The 18,763-nt window shown below is 41.0% G+C and overlaps 3 protein-coding genes and 1 long non-coding RNA gene across 5 annotated transcripts; 1 reads left to right on the plus strand and 3 right to left on the minus strand.

The window, feature by feature from the left end:
• The first annotated feature begins 982 nt into the window (after positions 1-982).
• On the plus strand, positions 983-14,282 carry ZnT63C (zinc transporter 63C). 2 transcript variants are annotated; one of them, XM_032434578.2, is made up of 7 exons: positions 10,526-10,592; positions 11,095-11,281; positions 11,351-11,475; positions 12,368-12,465; positions 12,528-13,041; positions 13,110-13,344; positions 13,403-14,282. In XM_032434578.2, exons 1-7 carry the CDS (start codon positions 10,579-10,581, stop codon positions 13,589-13,591), a joined length of 1,362 nt encoding a protein of 453 aa, XP_032290469.2. In that variant the 5' UTR covers positions 10,526-10,578; the 3' UTR covers positions 13,592-14,282. The 2 variants fall into 2 exon arrangements, with proteins under 2 accessions (XP_032290470.1, XP_032290469.2); XM_032434579.2 differs by lacking the exons at positions 10,526-10,592; positions 11,095-11,281; positions 11,351-11,475 and adding exons at positions 983-1,120; positions 1,755-1,881.
• On the minus strand, positions 3,274-12,454 carry LOC116650572 (uncharacterized). Its single transcript, XR_004303576.2, has 4 exons — positions 12,348-12,454; positions 12,035-12,181; positions 11,030-11,917; positions 3,274-3,724 (listed from the first exon to the last, which is right to left on the minus strand). It is a non-coding gene; the product is annotated as an uncharacterized lncRNA (long non-coding RNA).
• A 122-nt stretch (positions 14,283-14,404) lies between the features above and the next one.
• Positions 14,405-16,174, minus strand: PIG-C (phosphatidylinositol glycan anchor biosynthesis class C). The gene has a single exon (XM_002047206.4). It carries the CDS (start codon positions 16,066-16,068, stop codon positions 15,208-15,210), a length of 861 nt encoding a protein of 286 aa, XP_002047242.1. The 5' UTR covers positions 16,069-16,174; the 3' UTR covers positions 14,405-15,207.
• A 47-nt stretch (positions 16,175-16,221) lies between these two features.
• Fit2 (Fermitin 2) lies at positions 16,222-18,685 on the minus strand. Its single transcript, XM_002047207.4, has one exon. The coding sequence runs from the start codon at positions 18,614-18,616 to the stop codon at positions 16,493-16,495; it is 2,124 nt and encodes a 707-aa protein (XP_002047243.1). The 5' UTR covers positions 18,617-18,685; the 3' UTR covers positions 16,222-16,492.
• Between the last annotated feature and the right edge of the window lie 78 nt (positions 18,686-18,763).

The raw sequence follows: 18,763 nt of genomic DNA on the forward strand, positions 1-18,763 counted from the left end.
CAGAAAATAAATATATCCAGTTTATTCTATATAAATGTTCCCTTCAAGCTTCTATTTACATTGAATTATTTGTTGATTTCGATATGATTATCAGTTATCAAGTTAAAAATGATTAAATTTGTTGCTTAAACATTTTTTTGCTTGAATGACCAAAGAAAACACGACTCGCGCCCTGAACTGGATCTGAAAATACGTTATGTACTTTTATTCCGAATTTAAATTGCCCGCGCTGGTTACTCGCTACTCGTAAAGTAACGAGTACAGTCATGAACTTTTAGTGTCAAAGTAGGGTGTTTCCCTGAAAATGTCTGAATTGTGCATAGCATATGGATCAGTGTATATGAATGTGTTTAGTACCTAATGAATATTCTTAATCTTAATACAAATTGTGTATTTGGCTTATAGATTTCATGGTCCGTTCAATTCTGAGCTTTCAAACGAAATTGTATCGTTATGTATACCCGGTTAGCGCACATAATATGGCTGATTTAACTCGAAGTTTCTATGTTCTACGGTAATTCGTAAATTACTTTGATTTTATTGTATGTTTATGGCACTTCAAATCGATAATATGTGTATACATATATAAATTCTTGATCAGTCGGTCTTCATTTTAACGCGATCTAAATAGCTGCCTACAGAATATTCAGGTAAATTAGTTTTTAAAAATTAAATGATCAAGTTTTGAACGTTTGGATTAGCCTTTTGTAACTCTGCTGTGACAATATATACTGCAGATGCGAAGCCAAAGATATAATGCTATCTTGAATTTAGTTGGTGACTTTCTTCTACTGTTCATTTTTTTTTTTCATTTTATACTTTTGTCGCACTCGTTGCTCGCTATTTTGGTGCGTCCGTTGCACTCGACATGTTCAGTCACGAATGCTTACCAAATATATCGATATATCGCTGAACAGCCGTAAATCATTACTGCAGGCATCACATAGCATGCTTTAACAAAAATCAAGTTTGGTCACACTGCTGAAAGTAGCTGGTATTTTCGGCTTTGGCAGTTTCGGTCAGCGCAGTTAGTCGTCTTGAAAATTTTAATAAAGTCGCAAGTGCAGGGTGCTCGCAGTTCAGTGTCGGAAGCAAAATAAAATAAATAAATAAAAAATTGGTAATGCGAAGTTTGAAATAAAAGCAATTGACACATATTGGCAAGTGCACGTGCTGAGTGCAGAAGTGTTAATTTGCTGGCGAATGTTGTCCAAAATGCTGGGTGTATTGCTCACTGTGAGCGTGTCGTGTGTGTGTATGTGTGTGTGTGTGTTAACGTGTAGCGATGTCATTAAGTTGTTCACTGTTAACAATATATACATACATACATACATATGCATGCATGTATGTATATGTGTTGCACATAAATCAGGCGTGCCGTGCGCCACCCACCAGTCCAAAAGAGTGCAGGAATTTTGAGTGTAGCGTGCTATTTAACAAGATAACTGCACACCGCACATATTTCTCTTAAATCTGCACATTGTTTATAGATTTGTATTTAGTTTTGCTGAAGCACCAACTTTTTGCACGCGTTACAAATTACTTATCGACGTCAACTTATCGGCTCTCGCTTTGTTTTTATCATAGCTGCACATGTATATGCATGTGTGCATGTATATGTCGAGAGCGCCACACGCACACACACACACACACACATACGAAACGGCAGCCCTATTGTGTCGCAATGAATTTTGCCGAAGACTTTAAGAGTGCAAACCATGTCATAAATAAGCAATTACACTTTGTGTTCATAGATCTAAATCACAGCCGCTCTTCCTGCGGCCAACGTCGTCGGACATTAACAGTCGCGCTGAACCTCAGCAATTGAACAGATTAACAAAAAAAAAATAAAGAAAAGGTGCCGGCAGCTTTTAAAGTTCGGTAAGTTCACTCACTCGCCCGCTGTCTATTCCTAGCCTCCCCCTCTCTCACTCACACAAAGAATCGGAATGAAATCAAAATCGTGAAATTGATGTGCAAAGCTAACAGTGCTGCCCATTCGTATTTTGCTTATGGCTTTTTAGCTTTTTAATAGCTAGCTTAAGAACTATTCGATTTAGCCTTTAAGCCAACTTTATTTCAAGTTCCTTTAACGTGGCCAATTTGGGTTTTATTTATGGCTTTTTAGCTTTTTAATAGCTAGATTAAGAACTATTGGAGTTAGCCTTTGAACTAGCAGGTTTCGTAAACTTGGGCAACACTTCTCAGCACATGTTTGTTGACAAAACACAAATACACACAAAGAACTAATACAAATGCCAAAACGAGCCAAGTCAAAGGAAACCTGTGCGAACATGTCTCGACCCGCACGCCCTTTCAAGCACTTGCTGTTGCTGTTGTTGTTGTTTTATTGGGTCAGCGAACTGCGCGCACACGCCCATTTGGGCACAGGTAGACAGGCCCATATGAGGCATTTTCCATGCGTCTCAATAGTTGTTGACATTCGTGAAAAACTACTCGCCAGCCGCTTGTTTTCCCCGCAAAGGCCCACCCCTTCCAGCTTATCTACATATGTATTTACCTGAGCAGGGCGGGCATCTTGTTGGATTTGTTTTTCCTGCCGTTTTTTTTTTTTTTTTTTTTTTGTGTACTTGTGCCGGCTTCAGCAACCGGTTCTGCTTGGCACATCCGATCGAAGCTCAGTCCCTCGGCATCTTAGTCATTATCGTAAGCATGACTCTTTATCAGAAATAATTCTGACTCACTTAACGATTTAATTCTGGTTGTGGGTAACTTTTATAGCGTGTGATTTACGCTAGCTTCCTTTTTGTTTCGTATGTGGGTTGGAATTGAAGATATCTGCGATCCCATAAAGTATATAGATTCTCGAACAGTCGAGTCTGGAGTAAATATTCTTTTCAGATTAATTCCATAGTTGAATAAACATTTTAATGTTTTATCTATTAATTCAACTGCTTGAGCTTAAGCTTTGTTCTTGCTCTTCAACTTGTTTAGCTTTGTCCATTATCATCCATAATTTGATCTTTGTGCCTTTTCCTTTCCAGAGAATTTCTTTAAAATCTAACTAAAGCTCTTTCCAATTCGTTGACTTTGCTTAATTTTCATTAGTTAACATTCTCGGATGCTGCGCCGCGTGACATTTGTGGGAGCTCTCTTTAAAGGTCATGCTCCATATTCAAGCCCCTTTGTGGCTTTTTCTGCTTTGTCAATTATTCCAATATAATTGAGTGACATCGAGTGCAAAAAAATCAATACGTGTTAATTAAATTTGGCGGCAAATATGATTTCGTTTATTTATAAATCTGTTTCGCTTTGCTCATAAATATTGGCGCTACTTAAATATTTGATACGACCGATTCGTCTGGGGCCAACATTTGATTGGATGTAGGTAAACACATATGTATAGACCCCGAACCCAATAATCAGCGCTCTCTACGTGAAACTAGAACTGGGTTATGTTTGCCAGCGACCATAAACGAGTGTAGATTTATGACAAAACTAACTGGGTTAGGTTTCCTTTCGCACAGCTCGGTATTACACGCAATTAGTTTCACCAGATAAGCGCCAGCTAATCAGACTCTGATAATATTCACATTAGTTCTCGAGCAGCTCCCATAAAATAAAGTGAAAGTCTCGAAAGTGTGGTCTTACTTATGTCCTAACTTATAATATTAATTAATTTAAACGTATACTTACCCACAAATGTGCATCCAGAAATAACTAATCCCCAGTGTGTTTCGTTTATTGCTATTTGCTTTCATCTCTGAAATAACAAAGTAAGTAGACAGCGGATTAGAAGAAAGAGGAATACAAGAGAGGGGGAGAGAGAGAGGTGAGAGTATAACCATTAATTGATACCACAACTTTGTTTATGTGAAAATAAATATGAATATATTATAACCAAAACATGAAAACCTTTAAAGATTGAGTTCATGAGAATCGCATAGTAGAGCAGTAAGTAAAAATAAGTTATTTTCAGAAATTCTCAGCACAGCTGGTAAAGTTTTTCGAATGTAAAGCATACTTGGTTCTATTGTTAAAAGCTGTTGCTAACAGCTTGTGCTAACAGCTTTTCTTAACAGCTAGTGTTAAAAGCTATTGCTAACAGCTATTGCTAACAGCTATTGTTAACAGATATTGTCAGCACAATCTGTAAACTGTTTGGGTCCTTACATATCTTCCAATTCTATGGAGAATCAGAACCTTGACTTATAAGAAGGATGTACAAAGATATGTGTATATATGATACAAGTGTCGTTGCAACTTGCAAGCTTTTGGCTGTCATTGCAATGAGTTGTTGCTGTTGACGGGAACCATTTGGCTACTCTAGTGCGAATTGGGTCAGCAGGTTTGATTGTGTATTCATCCAATGCCACGCCCGCTTGTACCCCCCTACCATACATCCCTCTCTCTCTCTCTCTCTCTCGCTTTGTGCCTGCAACACAGAATTTGCATAAATAAATCAAAACTCATTTACCTGCCCCACTTTTGTGCAACACCCCACTCCCTTCCTTTCGCCACTCTTCAGTTGTCTCCCATATATATATATGTATATTTTTTTTTTGTGAGCCTTTTGCGCTTTTCCGCGCTGCAGCGAAGGAAAAACGGGTTAATTGTCAGCCGCGTAGTTGATGGCGCTTCTTTGCTTTTTGTTTTTGTAAAAAAAAAAGAAGAAAAATTGTATATAAAAAAGTATTGTTGGCGGCACAATTTCCGCCACTGTTGGTTTGTAATTTTGCAATTTTGTAATTAAAGTAATTATTTGATTCGCTTTTTATTGTCGTGCCAGCTTATTGCCCTGGCAGCACACCAAATATGTTGCACGAGCAAACGATTTATTGGAGTGGCAGCAGGATTTGCAGTCAAATTAAACGAAAGGGCTTTGGTTTCCAGCTCGTTGCGTCTCCGTTCTATTATATTATAATCCCTAATAACTGATCCTAGCTTGCACTGGCCTGTAATACTATTAAGCAGCGTATAAATGCCCTCCATGGTCACTTGGAAGCATATCAAATGTAATCCTTCATGATCTCTTGAACATAACAAATGCATTATGTATGTGTCCTACATGGTGCTTTACACGTTTAAGGAGTCCTCCATGGTTCCTTAGATCCTAACGAATGCATCCTATTAATAGTTGCATAGGTTTATTACACGTATACGAGGTGCTTTATGGTCTATAAAATATAACAAAGGGTGTATATTTATGTGTGGTCCCCATGGTCAGTATTCGTATCTAACAATCATTTGTGGATCTATGTTCACTTTGTTTGCTCTGTTATCAGTTATCAAGACCTTCGATTAGCTAAATATTCTATTCAGTTCAGTATATGTATCTATCAGATTTATATAGAGTCAACAGGCGTACTTTAAATATTAAATGTCCTCCATGGTCACTTGACTTGCTGATACATTAGTTTGCTCACTTACAACTAAACAATACTCAATGATAATATGATAGATTATATATAATGCTGGTTTTAGCGATCTTATAGATTATCCGTATACAATTATAATCAATTGCCAATAATTATATCATCTAGAATCCTTACTTAATAACATTCTATACTTATATATATAGATAATGCTGCTTCTTAATTACTTATCAAACCAGCATCGAGGCGCAATCCGTTGATAAAGCCAAATCAACTGATTTTTTATAGGTCATGTCTTGAGCTCTACAAACCCAAAAACAAAAAAACAAAAAAAAACAGTTCTTATCGCAGAGCAGATTATGCTGGTCAGGTTGCCAAGAGGCATATCAAATGTTGCCACAATAAATACGAAGGGATAGGGGCGGGCGGAGGCAGTGTCTAAAGGGCATAAAGTCAACATGGCATATGCCAAAAGTTCAACATGTACGAAAGTCAGTTAACGCATACAAACACACATGCACACACACAAACACACATACACACACACATGCAAATGCAGAGCGGCCAATTAAGCAACATGACCTAGAATATTGTAACCCAATTGTGACCCGGCGCGGCTCGGCTTAAATCACAGATGTGCGTGTGTGTGTGTGTGTGTTTTACATGTATGAGCATATGCAAATGTGTGTGTGCAGCATTTGCATGTGCTCTGCATGTTTAATTGTCGTAATAAATGCGTAGGCACATCACGTGCTACAGATATTTATTTGTATAGCTATAGATTGAAGTACACATACATATATAAAAATATATACACATTAAATACCGAGTTTAATTCAAACCCGGAACTCTCTATCTAAATGAAAACGTTTGAGGAGGACTCAGTCTTAAAGCAGAAACAACCTTTACATTCATCTAACCATGTTTTGGCAGATGACAACTTCAGGTGGATATCAAGTTTAGCCCGTAATCTGAATGTGAAAATATCTACGATTATCAATACTTTCAGTACAAAGGGCATGTGTTAGCTAGGAAGCAGAACTTTTCACTGTAGGAAAATTCCACCCGCATGTGTGGAAAAATTGCGAAAAACGTTTGTATGCAACCTTTTTGTCTACCATCCGATCGACCTTTAGCTCATTTTTAAAGATTCCTCGGTTGAAATTCGATTCACAGATTTGTTGAGCTGTTTTGGGTTTGCATATATATTTGTACATACATGTATGCATGTTTGTTTTGTATATACATATGTAAACATGCATGCATGCATTTGTACGTGCGTGCATGCATTCGTACATGCGTGCATGCATTCGTACATGCGTGCATGCATTCGTACATGCGTGCATGCATTCGTACATGCGTGCATGCATTCGTACATGTATGAATACATGTAGGATATCTACGTACATGCACAAATACATGTGTACATACCTACTCATTTTTACATGCATGTATGTCTGTAAGCATTTTTGTACATATAAATATGTGCATGCATACATATATTATTGTGCATGTCTCCTTATATATACATGTATGTTTGTACATATATATATGTATGCATGTTTGTTTGCATATATGCAAACATGCATGCATACATACATACATGCATACATACATACATACATACATGCATACATACATACATGCATACATACATGCATGCATACATACATACATACATGCATACATACATACATACATGCATACATACATACATACATGCATACATACATACATGCACACACACACATACAAATATACGTAAATAGTTATGTACAAACCGCAAAAATACCAAAAAAAAAAAAAAAAAAAGGCACAACACTTCTAGCTAAGCATGAAAACTACAGAGCCTACTTAAATTCTTGAGAATCGAGGAGTAGAGCACTTGGTAAAAATACGTTTTATTTAAATTTGCAGCACAGCGAAAAATAAGTTTGGTCTTAGAAAACAAACACGCATTCATACATATATACATAAATGCATTCATACATGCATGGAAACACTAACACACACGCCCACATACATACATACACACATACACACATATACACATACATATATAATATTATTTATTAAAGTAGTTCGAAGCAAATCAAAGCTCGCAAATGCTAACTTAGCTCAATGACATAACTAAAGTACCCACTGGAAAGGGCATAAAAACGTATTTCGAACGAATTTATCCTTGTGCTTAGCCAAACAAAGCGCAGTGCAGCCGGAAATTCATAAAAATAATAAATATGAGCGCTTCGAAATGACATTGGATTTGACTAGCTATACTATATAGTATATATATATATATATTTATCGGAATGTTACAATTTAGCTGGCAGCACGTGGCTGACACTTGAGGGCTACGTTTTTGGCCATGGTCAAGTGCAGTTTGAATTTAGTAATTACTATTTTTCTATTATACGCATATTACATGTGTTTCTGAAGCTCCGATTCTGAACATTTCGTGTTTGGTTAAAACAATCACGTGCCAACAAATAAAAACAAAAAAATAGCTCATTCGTTTGGGCTCTGACATAACCATGAAGTCGAATGCGAGAGCTAAGTATGTGAAATGTCGATTTCATCAATGGACGCCACACTAAATGTGTTAGTAGTAGCTGCCCTTTCCCCTGCTCCCCCCTCAGCCCGCTCTTTCTACTTTGGCTTAGGGTGTTTAGCTGTCTTCTCTCTGTTAACTTGGCCATGTTGCTGCCCGTTGATCGTCGGCTAGTTGAGCTACCCCTTTTTGGCTTGCCAGACACGTCCGCATCGAATATTTTGTCAGCGTCGCTATCGGACAGTGGCTCAAAGGCTTAACAGACTGGTGCTATCAGTTAAAGCCATGTCCGTTGGACCCTCGCAGGTCCAAGGCGCAGGTGAGAGCTGCTTGCCATTACCTTAGTGATAACTTAATATAGTTAAATATTGCGTTGAACAATAGCTGAAAATGAAAGTGTTCAAATCTATAGCCAATCGATGTCACAGGCTGTGAAACCACAAAAAATCTGTCTATATCAACACCGATTTCTCGCTCTCTTTTACTCTGTGCATATATTTATATAGTTTATTTTTAAGGAGTTTAAAACTTTGAGAGACTTAGAGAAATTGAACTCTTGGCTTCTCTAAACTAAACTCTAATCGAAAAAGTTATATGCATTATAACATTATACGGGGTATATCATAGCTGGGCATGCTCAACAGTAATATGCTTTAAGTGCAAGCTTTTTTAAAGAAGAAACAAAGTTTTCATCTGATTAATCTGAGCCAACTTTGTTAAGTAATACGAACCTTAGAGACTAATTTATATTAAAGCAAATCAAAGTTTTTTTTAACCTTTACATATTTGCACATGTATATTTACATATGGATATATCTATAAATATATAACAATAGCATACTTATCGCACAATTAGCCTGGCAACATTGTAATCACATTGTTTTTTTTTTATTTTAGTAATTATGTATGCCTAATCTCCACTGGCAGTTTTCCGCAGTTTCCAACCAACCAACCCAACAGAACCCGATAAGCAATTGCCTGCGGTTACTCTTCAAAAGGGTATTATCATGTTCATATATCACGCGTCATGAATTTATGCAGACACAACTAGCCTGTAGGGCTTATATGCCTGCCGACAGGTCTATACGCTGGCTTGACACTTGAAAGATCTGAGTTTTTCAATAGCTGTGGATATTATGAAGCTTATATATAGATACTACATTTTTTATGTAGAAACTATTGATATTAAAAAGCTTATACGTAGACTATGATCTTAAACTGTATACTATCAAATCAAATACTATATTTATGCCCCACTATCGTAGCTTGTTGTATTAAAATTCGCAACAAGTTTAAGCTTTGAGCTAATGGCAAGCTGTGGGCAATATCGTGTTGATAGAACCTCGAGGTACTTAAACAGGCTAAACAGAAACTATGCTCAGCTTTGTTGGGTTTTATATCTGGTTCTGGTTGTATTCCTTAGATTATATCTAAGAGACATCGTTCATTTCAGTTAGCTCTTTTAGCAATGGCTGGGCTCTTGATGAGTTAAAATTCGCAACAAGTTTAAGCTTTGAACGAAAGGCAAGTTGTCAGGTTGATAAAACGGCGAGATTTATGAACATAGCAAACAGATAACTGGCTGCGCCTTGAATGGGGAATATACTATATATATATACACTATTATGTCTTATATAAGTAAGTGTATTTAAGCTTCGTTCATTCACTAAGCTTTTTTTCGGCGCACAAGCCTAACATTAGCAATGCCTGCGCTGTCTACTTCAGATTTTTATCTACTCGTTTAGCACCAACTGATAACACGATAAAAGCAAATATTAGACGCGATAAGAGTTACTCATTGTTCTATCGCATGTATCAGACAACAACTAAAAATAGTTAACATATTTTTTTCGCGTCTCGTGTGCCGAGATAATCCGATACAAGACGGGGCAAAAACTACGGAGCAGATTGTAAAATCAATTTTAGTTGTTGGGGATTTTGTATTTTTTTTTTTTGGCGTGCAGCAGATGATGCATTGCCCAAATGCTTGCCTGCAAATTAAAGACTGGGTAAAGGGGTATATTGTTTTCCTACTTGTGCAAATGTTTGTCAGTTATTTGGAGTAGCTTTCTTTATTTATAAAAACCCCTGTGTGTGTCAGATTTGGGCGCTGAAACTATTCCCTTTAACTAGTCAAGTTAGTAGGAAATGTCGACATATAAATAGGGACCACAGGCAGAAACTTCCATCGCGTAAGGAAAGCTCAACTGAAGTACAGGGTATCTGCCAGTCGATTACTGCCGGCCAGAATCCACTTTTGCTTGCTTTGTTTGGTTGCTTAGTCAACGGCTGATCGCAAATTGTTTTCTTAGCTACCAGCACAAAAACAACTAGCCTGCTGCTTCAGCCCTTGCCCTGCCTCCACAACGCCAAGCCCCACCCACCCCCAGCTCTACCCCTCTCCGAGTTACCCTGCCGCTTGACGACAAGTTTATTGTCGTCTGTGCGCGCGGGGTTCTTTGTATTTCATTCGTTTCAGTTGAAATTGTTTTGTATAATTTTTGTATATGTTTACACAAAAAAAAAAAAAAAAAACTGCTGCTGCTGCAACGCCCGCTTCTTAGTAATAATATATTATATATATCTATATATAATACATACAATTGAAGCTTGCACATAACAGTCTATAAGCCACACGCAGAGCCAACGCAGCGGCAGCGGCAGCTTCTGTGCTTCCAGAAATCCTGCACCCAAATGAAGTTCTTTGCGTAAGTTTACCCAAATCAATCAATCGGAGCCCAAAGAGCTGCCCCCAGCTCTAGTCAAGCATTAAAAACAAAAAACAGGCCAGGAACAGGCCAAGCCCATTTGCAGGGCGCATTCAAGCGTTGCCTAAATTGTTTTCCCATTTTATCTACATTTTCATTCAATTAAATCTCAGGTAAAAGTTTTATTCTATTTTTGTTCTTGTGACAACTGAATGCATTCAATTTGTTGTTAATTTGTTTGCCAAACAAATTTGTTGCCAAACGATTTTCCGAAGAAACAATTCAATCGAATTTTGAATCGAAAGGTGAATGAACGTAAAATAAAACTTAATGAAAGCAACTATATAGTCAAAGATTAAGCATATACACGCTGCATATATACTAATCTAGTTATTGTAGCTATATTAAGTAATTTATATATATATATATATATTTACCCGAAATATCTTCGGCGTCTTCCAAAATGCCTGTGCAAATTTGAATGTACGTTTCTTGCTTTCAGTTTCTCCAAGATGTCCAAATATTCGGGCAAAAAATGCCGCCTCCTCTCGATGATGTGGCTGACGGCGTTCTTCTTCTTTGTGGAAATCATAGTCGGCTATGTGACCAATTCGATGGCTCTCGTCGCGGACAGCTTTCACATGCTGGGCGATATAGCTGCCCTGGTCATATCATTTCTGTCAGTTAAGGTGCGCACTATATTTTGCTATATGCTTTGATTGTGTCTATAACTAATGCATATTCTCAATCCAAAACAGATGTCACCCAAAAAATGGTCAAAGAACACATTCGGCTGGGCGCGCGCCGAGGTCCTGGGCGCTCTGGTCAATGCGGTGTTTCTGGTCGCGCTCTGCTTCAGCATCACGATTGAGGCTTGCAAAAGGTGAGGCACCTGTGCCATTACGTACCTGTGTGTGTCTCTCTCTAAGTGTGTGTGTGTGTGTGTGTGTGTGTGTGTGTGTAGCTGCTGTCGTGGTCAACGCCTTCGCACACCCAGCGCGCAATTCCGAACGTTTCGCCTTGTCACCGTTTCGTGTGCTCACATTTTCTTGAATTTGTTTTTGTTTATTTTATTTATTGTTGCTGTTGTTGTTGTTGTTAGTCAGTCGTTTATTTTGTTATCTTTTATTTTAATTTACGTTTTTCGATATTCGCCATTTGTTATTCGCAGCGTTTCCATTTGCATGCCGCATGCATATTTCTTGCCACTTTACGATGCGCGTTTTTATACGCCTGACGATTGTATAAACGTGCCAGCTCTTCTTCTTTGCCTTCAAATAGCTATGATTAGCGCTGTGGAGCTGGGCGCAGTAGACCCGGAATCGCTGCAATAAGATTACAAATATTTTAAACCAGTTCAGTCCACTTTGGTTGCATGTCATTTACACAAATTAGAACAAATTAATGTCGTTAACGGCGTCTCATTTGCTAACAGTATTTACCTTAACAAATGTTCTCACTTTCCTTTATGTTGTTCTGTCAATAACAAGGTAATCCAAGATATGGCACACGCCCGCGCTTATCAATAGAACTGGATATTAAATGTAAACATTACGTTCAATGCGTTCTCATTACGTTCATCAGAGTCTCTAAATATACAAATGTAAAACATTATTTATTAAGACTTACTTCGTTACAAGTGAATCGATTATTATTTGAATATAAACAACAGCACGCCATTTGCTTACAGTTGTCGGCTTAACAGAGCTCAAGTCTGTTAAGTTTAAACTAAATGTTATTCCTCCCACAACTTACTTTTCAACTTTCTCCAATAGGTTCATCGAGCAGGAGCCGATACATAAACCGGAGCTGTTGCTTATTGTGGGCATACTGGGTCTGCTGGTCAATATGATTGGCCTGTGTCTGCTATATGGTGCGTATACTTAATATCACTTAATTGTCTATCAAGCATTTAATCAATTGAAATACCTTTAGAGCACGGCGGTCATCATGGACACTCGCATGGCGGTGGTCTGACGCGCAATCACAGCCGCCTCACGGAGCTGGCCAACATGGACGAGGGCGAGGATGAGCAGAACGATTATGCCTATGAGAAGCAGAAGGAGAAGCAGGTGAAGAAGTCCAGTCACGGTCACAGCCATGATCCCGGCCAGATGAACATGCGTGGCGCCTTTCTGCACGTGCTCAGCGATGCCCTGGGCAGCGTCATTGTCGTGGTCAGCGCTTTGGTCGTCTGGAAGAGCGACTGGCAGTATCGCTTGTACATTGATCCGGCTCTGTCTATTGTACTAGTGGCACTCATCTTGCACTCTGTGTGGCCGCTGTTGCGTGAATCTGCGCTTATTCTGCTGCAAACGGTGCCCACGCACATTCAGGTGGATGCCATACAGAAGCGTCTTCTGGAGAAGGTCGACGGCGTGCTGGCCGTGCACGAGTTTCATGTCTGGCAATTGGCCGGCGATCGCATCATTGCCTCCGCGCATATACGGTAGGGTGGAAGCAGTCGACAGCATAATTCCATACCGCTATCTAATGATATTTTGTCATCCGCCGTAGTTGTCGCAATTTGTCGGAGTATATGAAGATAGCCGAGAAGGTCAAGGAGTTCTTTCACAATGAGGGCATACACTCGACTACCATACAGCCGGAGTTCAGTGAGATTGAGGGCTGCAATATGTCCGATGGCACCTCGAGCATTAACATGAGCGGCTCCGATTGCTGCGCCCTCGACTGCCCCACCACGGACGAGGGCTGCGTGAAGGCCACCTGCTGCCAGAACAACAACAAATTGGTAATTCGAAATTAGCTTTTGCTTTTGCTCAGCAACTTAACTCTAACTCTACTTACAGAATCAACTGCCCTCGCCCACCAATTCGCCGTACATGTGCCGCCAACGCAATGCGGCACGCCAGGCTGGCGATGTTGAGGCCGGCTCGCTGCTAGAAGCCGCCGCCGCAGCCAGTGGTAACCAGGCGTTAAGCAACGGCAGCGCTGTCACAGGATCTGCGGAGCCAACGCCAAAGAATGAAATAGTCTGACAACAGCAACAGCAGCAGCAGCCAGCACAACAACATCAAGTACACTTTGCCACAAGCCCAAGCACATCAACACGTGATATATTTTACGAGCCAAACAGTCAAGCAACTTCCAAAGTCATCGCGGCCAGCGATGCCAGTCCAAGTCTCTCGCTAACCGCACAACGACGCCGCGAACTGCAGCTGCGCGCCGAGCAGCATTGCCAGGAGCAGGTGAAGCTCAGCGGCGGCGCCTGCACGCGCAACGGTGACGAGGTGGCGCTTTAAACCTAAAAAACAGAGAAAGGAGATTGTAGTGTTGGGCTTTTTTTTTTCTATCTTATATATTACACGCATTCTTCTTGGCAACTTAAACTGTTCTTTAGTAGAATTTACATATAAACAAATTACGTTTATAGGGCCAGTCGACTTGAGCCGTGGTTAAGCGTTGTTGTTATTGCGCGTGTCTAGTTTAAAACAAAATATTGAGCGTGTCTGTGTTTTTGTGAAGCCCCACCCACCCCAAACACTGCACAGCCACAAACCACACAGCGTATTTCATTCGATTTTCTGTGCTAGTTTAATTCAATTCAAAACAACTTTAGACTTAGAGCCGCGAAAACATGCAGTTAAAATGTCATTCGTAGAAATGATTGTATGGGATGTTGATAGCGTTAACACAAAAAAAAAAAAAAAAAAAACAAAATAACACAAAGGAATAGTTAATTTTAGCATTAAGTCCAAAGCAACATGTAACAACAATTAAGCATATGTACGTTTTTTACATTTTGAAAAAGTTTATACATGAAACGAAAACAACAAAATATATATATATATATTGTATTTAATAGTTATATATATATATATATATATATATATATAGTTAATGATCAAAGACAGTGGCCGTTGGGCGCGTTTAGTGCGAATGTTTAGCGAAAAGTTGATAGAATTACAAATACCTAGTGTATTATCATATGCATATTCTATGAAAGGAAAACAAAATAAAACACAAATACATACTGTATATGTACGCAAGCGTTAGGCATTAGTTTCTTATTCTTAGTAGTTTTTATCATAATGCTAAATGTAAAAAGGTTTTTACTGCAATGGCAATTAAGACTTCAGTTAATTTAAGCGCTTTGTCAACTTTGTCATTAATTCGATAAATGCTGTATTATTTTATGATTGTTTCAACATGTTTGCGTTTATGTTTGTAAATATGCCTACATCAAACATAATTATTATAATTAAATGATACAAATTAAAACCAATACAAATCATTTTATTTTCGGTCTATAGCTTTATTATAATAGCCATGCGAAAGCCCTTCTAGTTTCATTGTGCAACTAATCTTCATTTGTAAATATAAATTTATTCTTTTTTTTTTTATTATTTCTTCGACGTTCAATAAATTTATTTTAATACAATAATGGATTTTATTTACAGTGGAAATGTCTCTATGTACAATTTAGATATGAATTTGAAATTAAAAAAAAATAAATAAATTTACATTAATTAGAAAGGCTTTTTACATTGAATGTGGATAAATATATAAATTAAGCGTGCATTTTATGTATTTAGTGCTCTGGCTCATGCTCCCCGTCATCGATGCTTTGCATCTCTGAGAAGCGAAGCTGGCGCTATAAATTCTCGTCCAGATTCTTGTCGGTGTTCTCCTCAACGATTGCCTCGTCCCAGGGACCGTGAATGTTGAACTTGTGGCGCTGTTGCCTCACAAATATGAACGGGCAAACAAAGTTGATGAAGAGCATGCTGCAGGCATATAGATACAGAACCGGCCGTGATATATTATAGAGCGCCGTGCAGCAGATGATAAACATGGGCACCATGCACAGCGGGTGCCATGTGGCTGCTATCATTATGGGATAGAGCACAAAGAAGATCGCCGCCTCGACGAGCAGAACAAAGGCGTGATACGATGTGGATAGACGCGAGGCCAGGCAGATGGCGCCGAATATGGCCGCATTCAGCGATATGGCCTTGGAGACCATGGCCACATCCAGGCCATAGTCGGAGAACATCAGATTGAAGAGCATCATAAAGAAAGTCGTCATATATATGGTGTCCGTGCTAATGGCCTGTGTCAATGTGTGCAGCATGGGTGAAAAGATGTAGCCAAATAGCAGCACCGTGACCAGCGTCTTGGAGTCCTCTCCCAACAGCAACATGCTGAGACTGCTGCCGCGATAGAACAAATACCCGATGCCAGTAATGATGCACGAGGGCACCAATATACTGGTGGGTGCGACACTCTCGACCAGCATCATATGGTAGAGTATCAGGAATCCGGTTATGCACGAGATTTGATTGTTCAGCACGGTTATGCCGGCAACAGCCTCGCCGAAAGTGTACAGGCGCACGTGAAGATTTGTGCGCAGATCTTTCAGGAAACTCACATCCGTATAGTTATCCGGATATTCGCGGTTTGAATAGAGGTTCTTGACCCAAGGCTTTCGTTTACCGTACGTGGTTTTTGCCATTTTTCATTCAGTGCCAAAAACATTGACAAACGGTTTGTTTACAGCCGAACAGCTGATACAGTTATCGATATCAAGTGCAGCTTCCATTTAGTTATCGTGCTATCGATAACAGAAATGGCGCGCGGGCCAGTTTAAATATGATATACCATACCATTTGTTAGAATGCGTCATTTTATTTCTGCTTAAAAGTTAGTTGTAGAAAGGCTCAGTTATTAAAGTTAGGAAGGCAAAAGCGCCCTTGGCTAGTATTGTAGACTTTCAGTTAAAATCAGTTAGAATCCATCCAGGATTAGTTAAGATAAACGCTTCAAAAAGGCATCCGTCCAAAAATGATTAGGGACATTCGTCAGGTTATAAAAATGGGCTCTAAGCAAGGCCACTGTCAACAACAAAAGATTTCAATAAATTAGCAAAAATATTCAATTTACGACCAGCCGCCCGTCAGCTTGTGAAAGAGTTCCTCGTTCAGCGTCTGATTGTTATCCTTGGAGCGCATGGACATAAAAATGTAGCCGCCTATAAACTCATGGACCACCTTACAGTCGGCGGAGTGGCAAGAGAAGACAACATTCTCGTCATTAAACTGTATCATCATGCACTTTATGCCCCAATTGACATTCCAGGCCTTCATGCTGTTGTAGCGCCAGGTCTTGATGTGATCCCCAGTGCTCAGGTCCATGCGCATAATGCGATTGTGAGCCACGCCCAGCAGCTCCTCCTTACGATGGCCATCGAACTTGATGATGAACAGCGAGACGCCAAAGTCGGGCAGCGATTGCCAGGCCTGTATGTACTTCAGTTTGGCCTCTAGCAGCGTCAGCTCCCGCACATTGGCATGCGCCTCCAGGATGCGCTGCACCGCCTTGCCGGACAGCTTGCGCAGCATCTTGGGTGACAGATAGTCTACGGCATCCACGCTCCGCGGATCAATGTTGACATGCACGCCGTGCACGGGTCGCTGCATCTGCAGCAGCGACAAGATGCCATCGACCTCGCTCTCGTATGTGCTGTCGGCCAAGGAGCGACCCTTGGCTGCCAAGCGACAGGCTGCCAGCCACTTGGCGTACTGCTGCTCGTTCTCGCAGCGCACCCAGACCTCGCTGTTGGGTCCATGATGGTCCTCGGGCGAGACCTCCAGGCGTATGGCATATTTGCCCTGCGCAAGATTCACGTCCGGTGTGACTTCGCAGCCGCGCAAATTGATGGTAATCGCGGGGGCAGTGCATCGCGAATCGTCGGCCGTCTTGTAAAGATGCAAATGCAAGTCGCGGTAAATAAAATAATAGCGTTTGTAGCCTCTCAGCGTGAAACGTTGAGGCTTGAGAAAGCGCAGATAATCGGAGAGTTCCGGTATGCGTGTGATATTAACGGGATCGTGTGCATTGCTGCCTTCCAGTGTGATCTGGAGCTCATTGAGCGCGGAATCGATATCATCATCGTCGTTCTCCTGACTGGACGTCTCAATGCCCGAGTCAATGGCTGCCAGCGGCTGCATGTCCACCTGATGGTTCACCTGAAATTGCAGGGCGGCAAACATAAGCGTCTCCTCCTCGGTGCAATCCAGCTCCTCGTTCAGTATGGACCATTTGGCCTGCTCGTATAGCTGATTGATCCGCACCTGATCGTACTTGGGATTCATATCAAAGAACGTATAGTACTTGAAACGTAAACAGAGTGTATCGTATTCCCGTATGCCCTGCTCCATGAGAGACAACGAGCTGTCCAGCCAGCCAACATTGAGGCGTGCCTTCTCCACCAGCGATTTGGGTCGCAATAGGCGTGCGCGCACATCCGCACTGGGCGTATGCGGCGAGCTGGCCAAGTTCTCTTGAAAATCGCCCAGACTAGAGGAGGAGTCGTAGGTGCCGTACCCAGTTTGGCTGGGCTTCCAGTTGCCGGGCGTATGAGGCGTGGGTGAACGCCTGCCTGCGGCATTGTGCGGCGACAGGGGCGCACAGAAGAACAGGCCCGGCGCCGATGGCTTGTCCAGGCTGCCATTGCTGCCGCCATTAAAACCCGAATTGATGGGCACAAATGAGTTGGTATCCGGTGCCGGTTGCAGATATGTGGTGCCATCCGGTTCGGCTATGGGCACACGCTTCAGATGCGGCAGCTGGGCAAAGTTCTTCTTCAGATGCTCCGCCTCGAGCGGCTTACATAACGACAGCTCCTCCGGATAGCGTATGTCCAGTTGCTTGCACAGATTCACAACAGCGCCGAACGTCTTCGCCGAGTAGTCCACCCGACAGTCTATATAGCGCAGATCCGGCAACTGAACGCGCAGCACCTTGTGCATGGGCGTAAAGTGCAGCAAGCTGTCCGCCTGCACGCCGCACTGGTCGAGGGTGGCGCGTGTGCGTGTTAGCCAAACGTTCTTGGCCGGCCAGTAGAGCGCATGATCGGACCAGTCCTTCGGATTCTCCGGATCGACCAGCTGCAGCAGTATGCTGCCCAGGTGCTGATCGCCGCGCACGCGCATTGTGCGCTCCAGCGCCAGATCCGTTATGAAGATGCGCAGATTCCATGAGTTTTCGCCAACGTGAATCATTGCGAGACTTCTTGAACTGTTCTTTGTACTTTTGCTGTTGTGCTATTGTGGATGCTGACGTCAAATGTGCCCTCTCCGGCTGACAGCCTCAAACGTCCTTGTGGCGGCGCCTACGTGCGTTGAATTTCTTCTACAAATGAGATGAGT

This window comes from Drosophila virilis, chromosome 3, assembly GCF_030788295.1.
Source record: "Drosophila virilis strain 15010-1051.87 chromosome 3, Dvir_AGI_RSII-ME, whole genome shotgun sequence".
Classification (NCBI taxonomy): Eukaryota; Metazoa; Arthropoda; class Insecta; order Diptera; family Drosophilidae; genus Drosophila; species Drosophila virilis.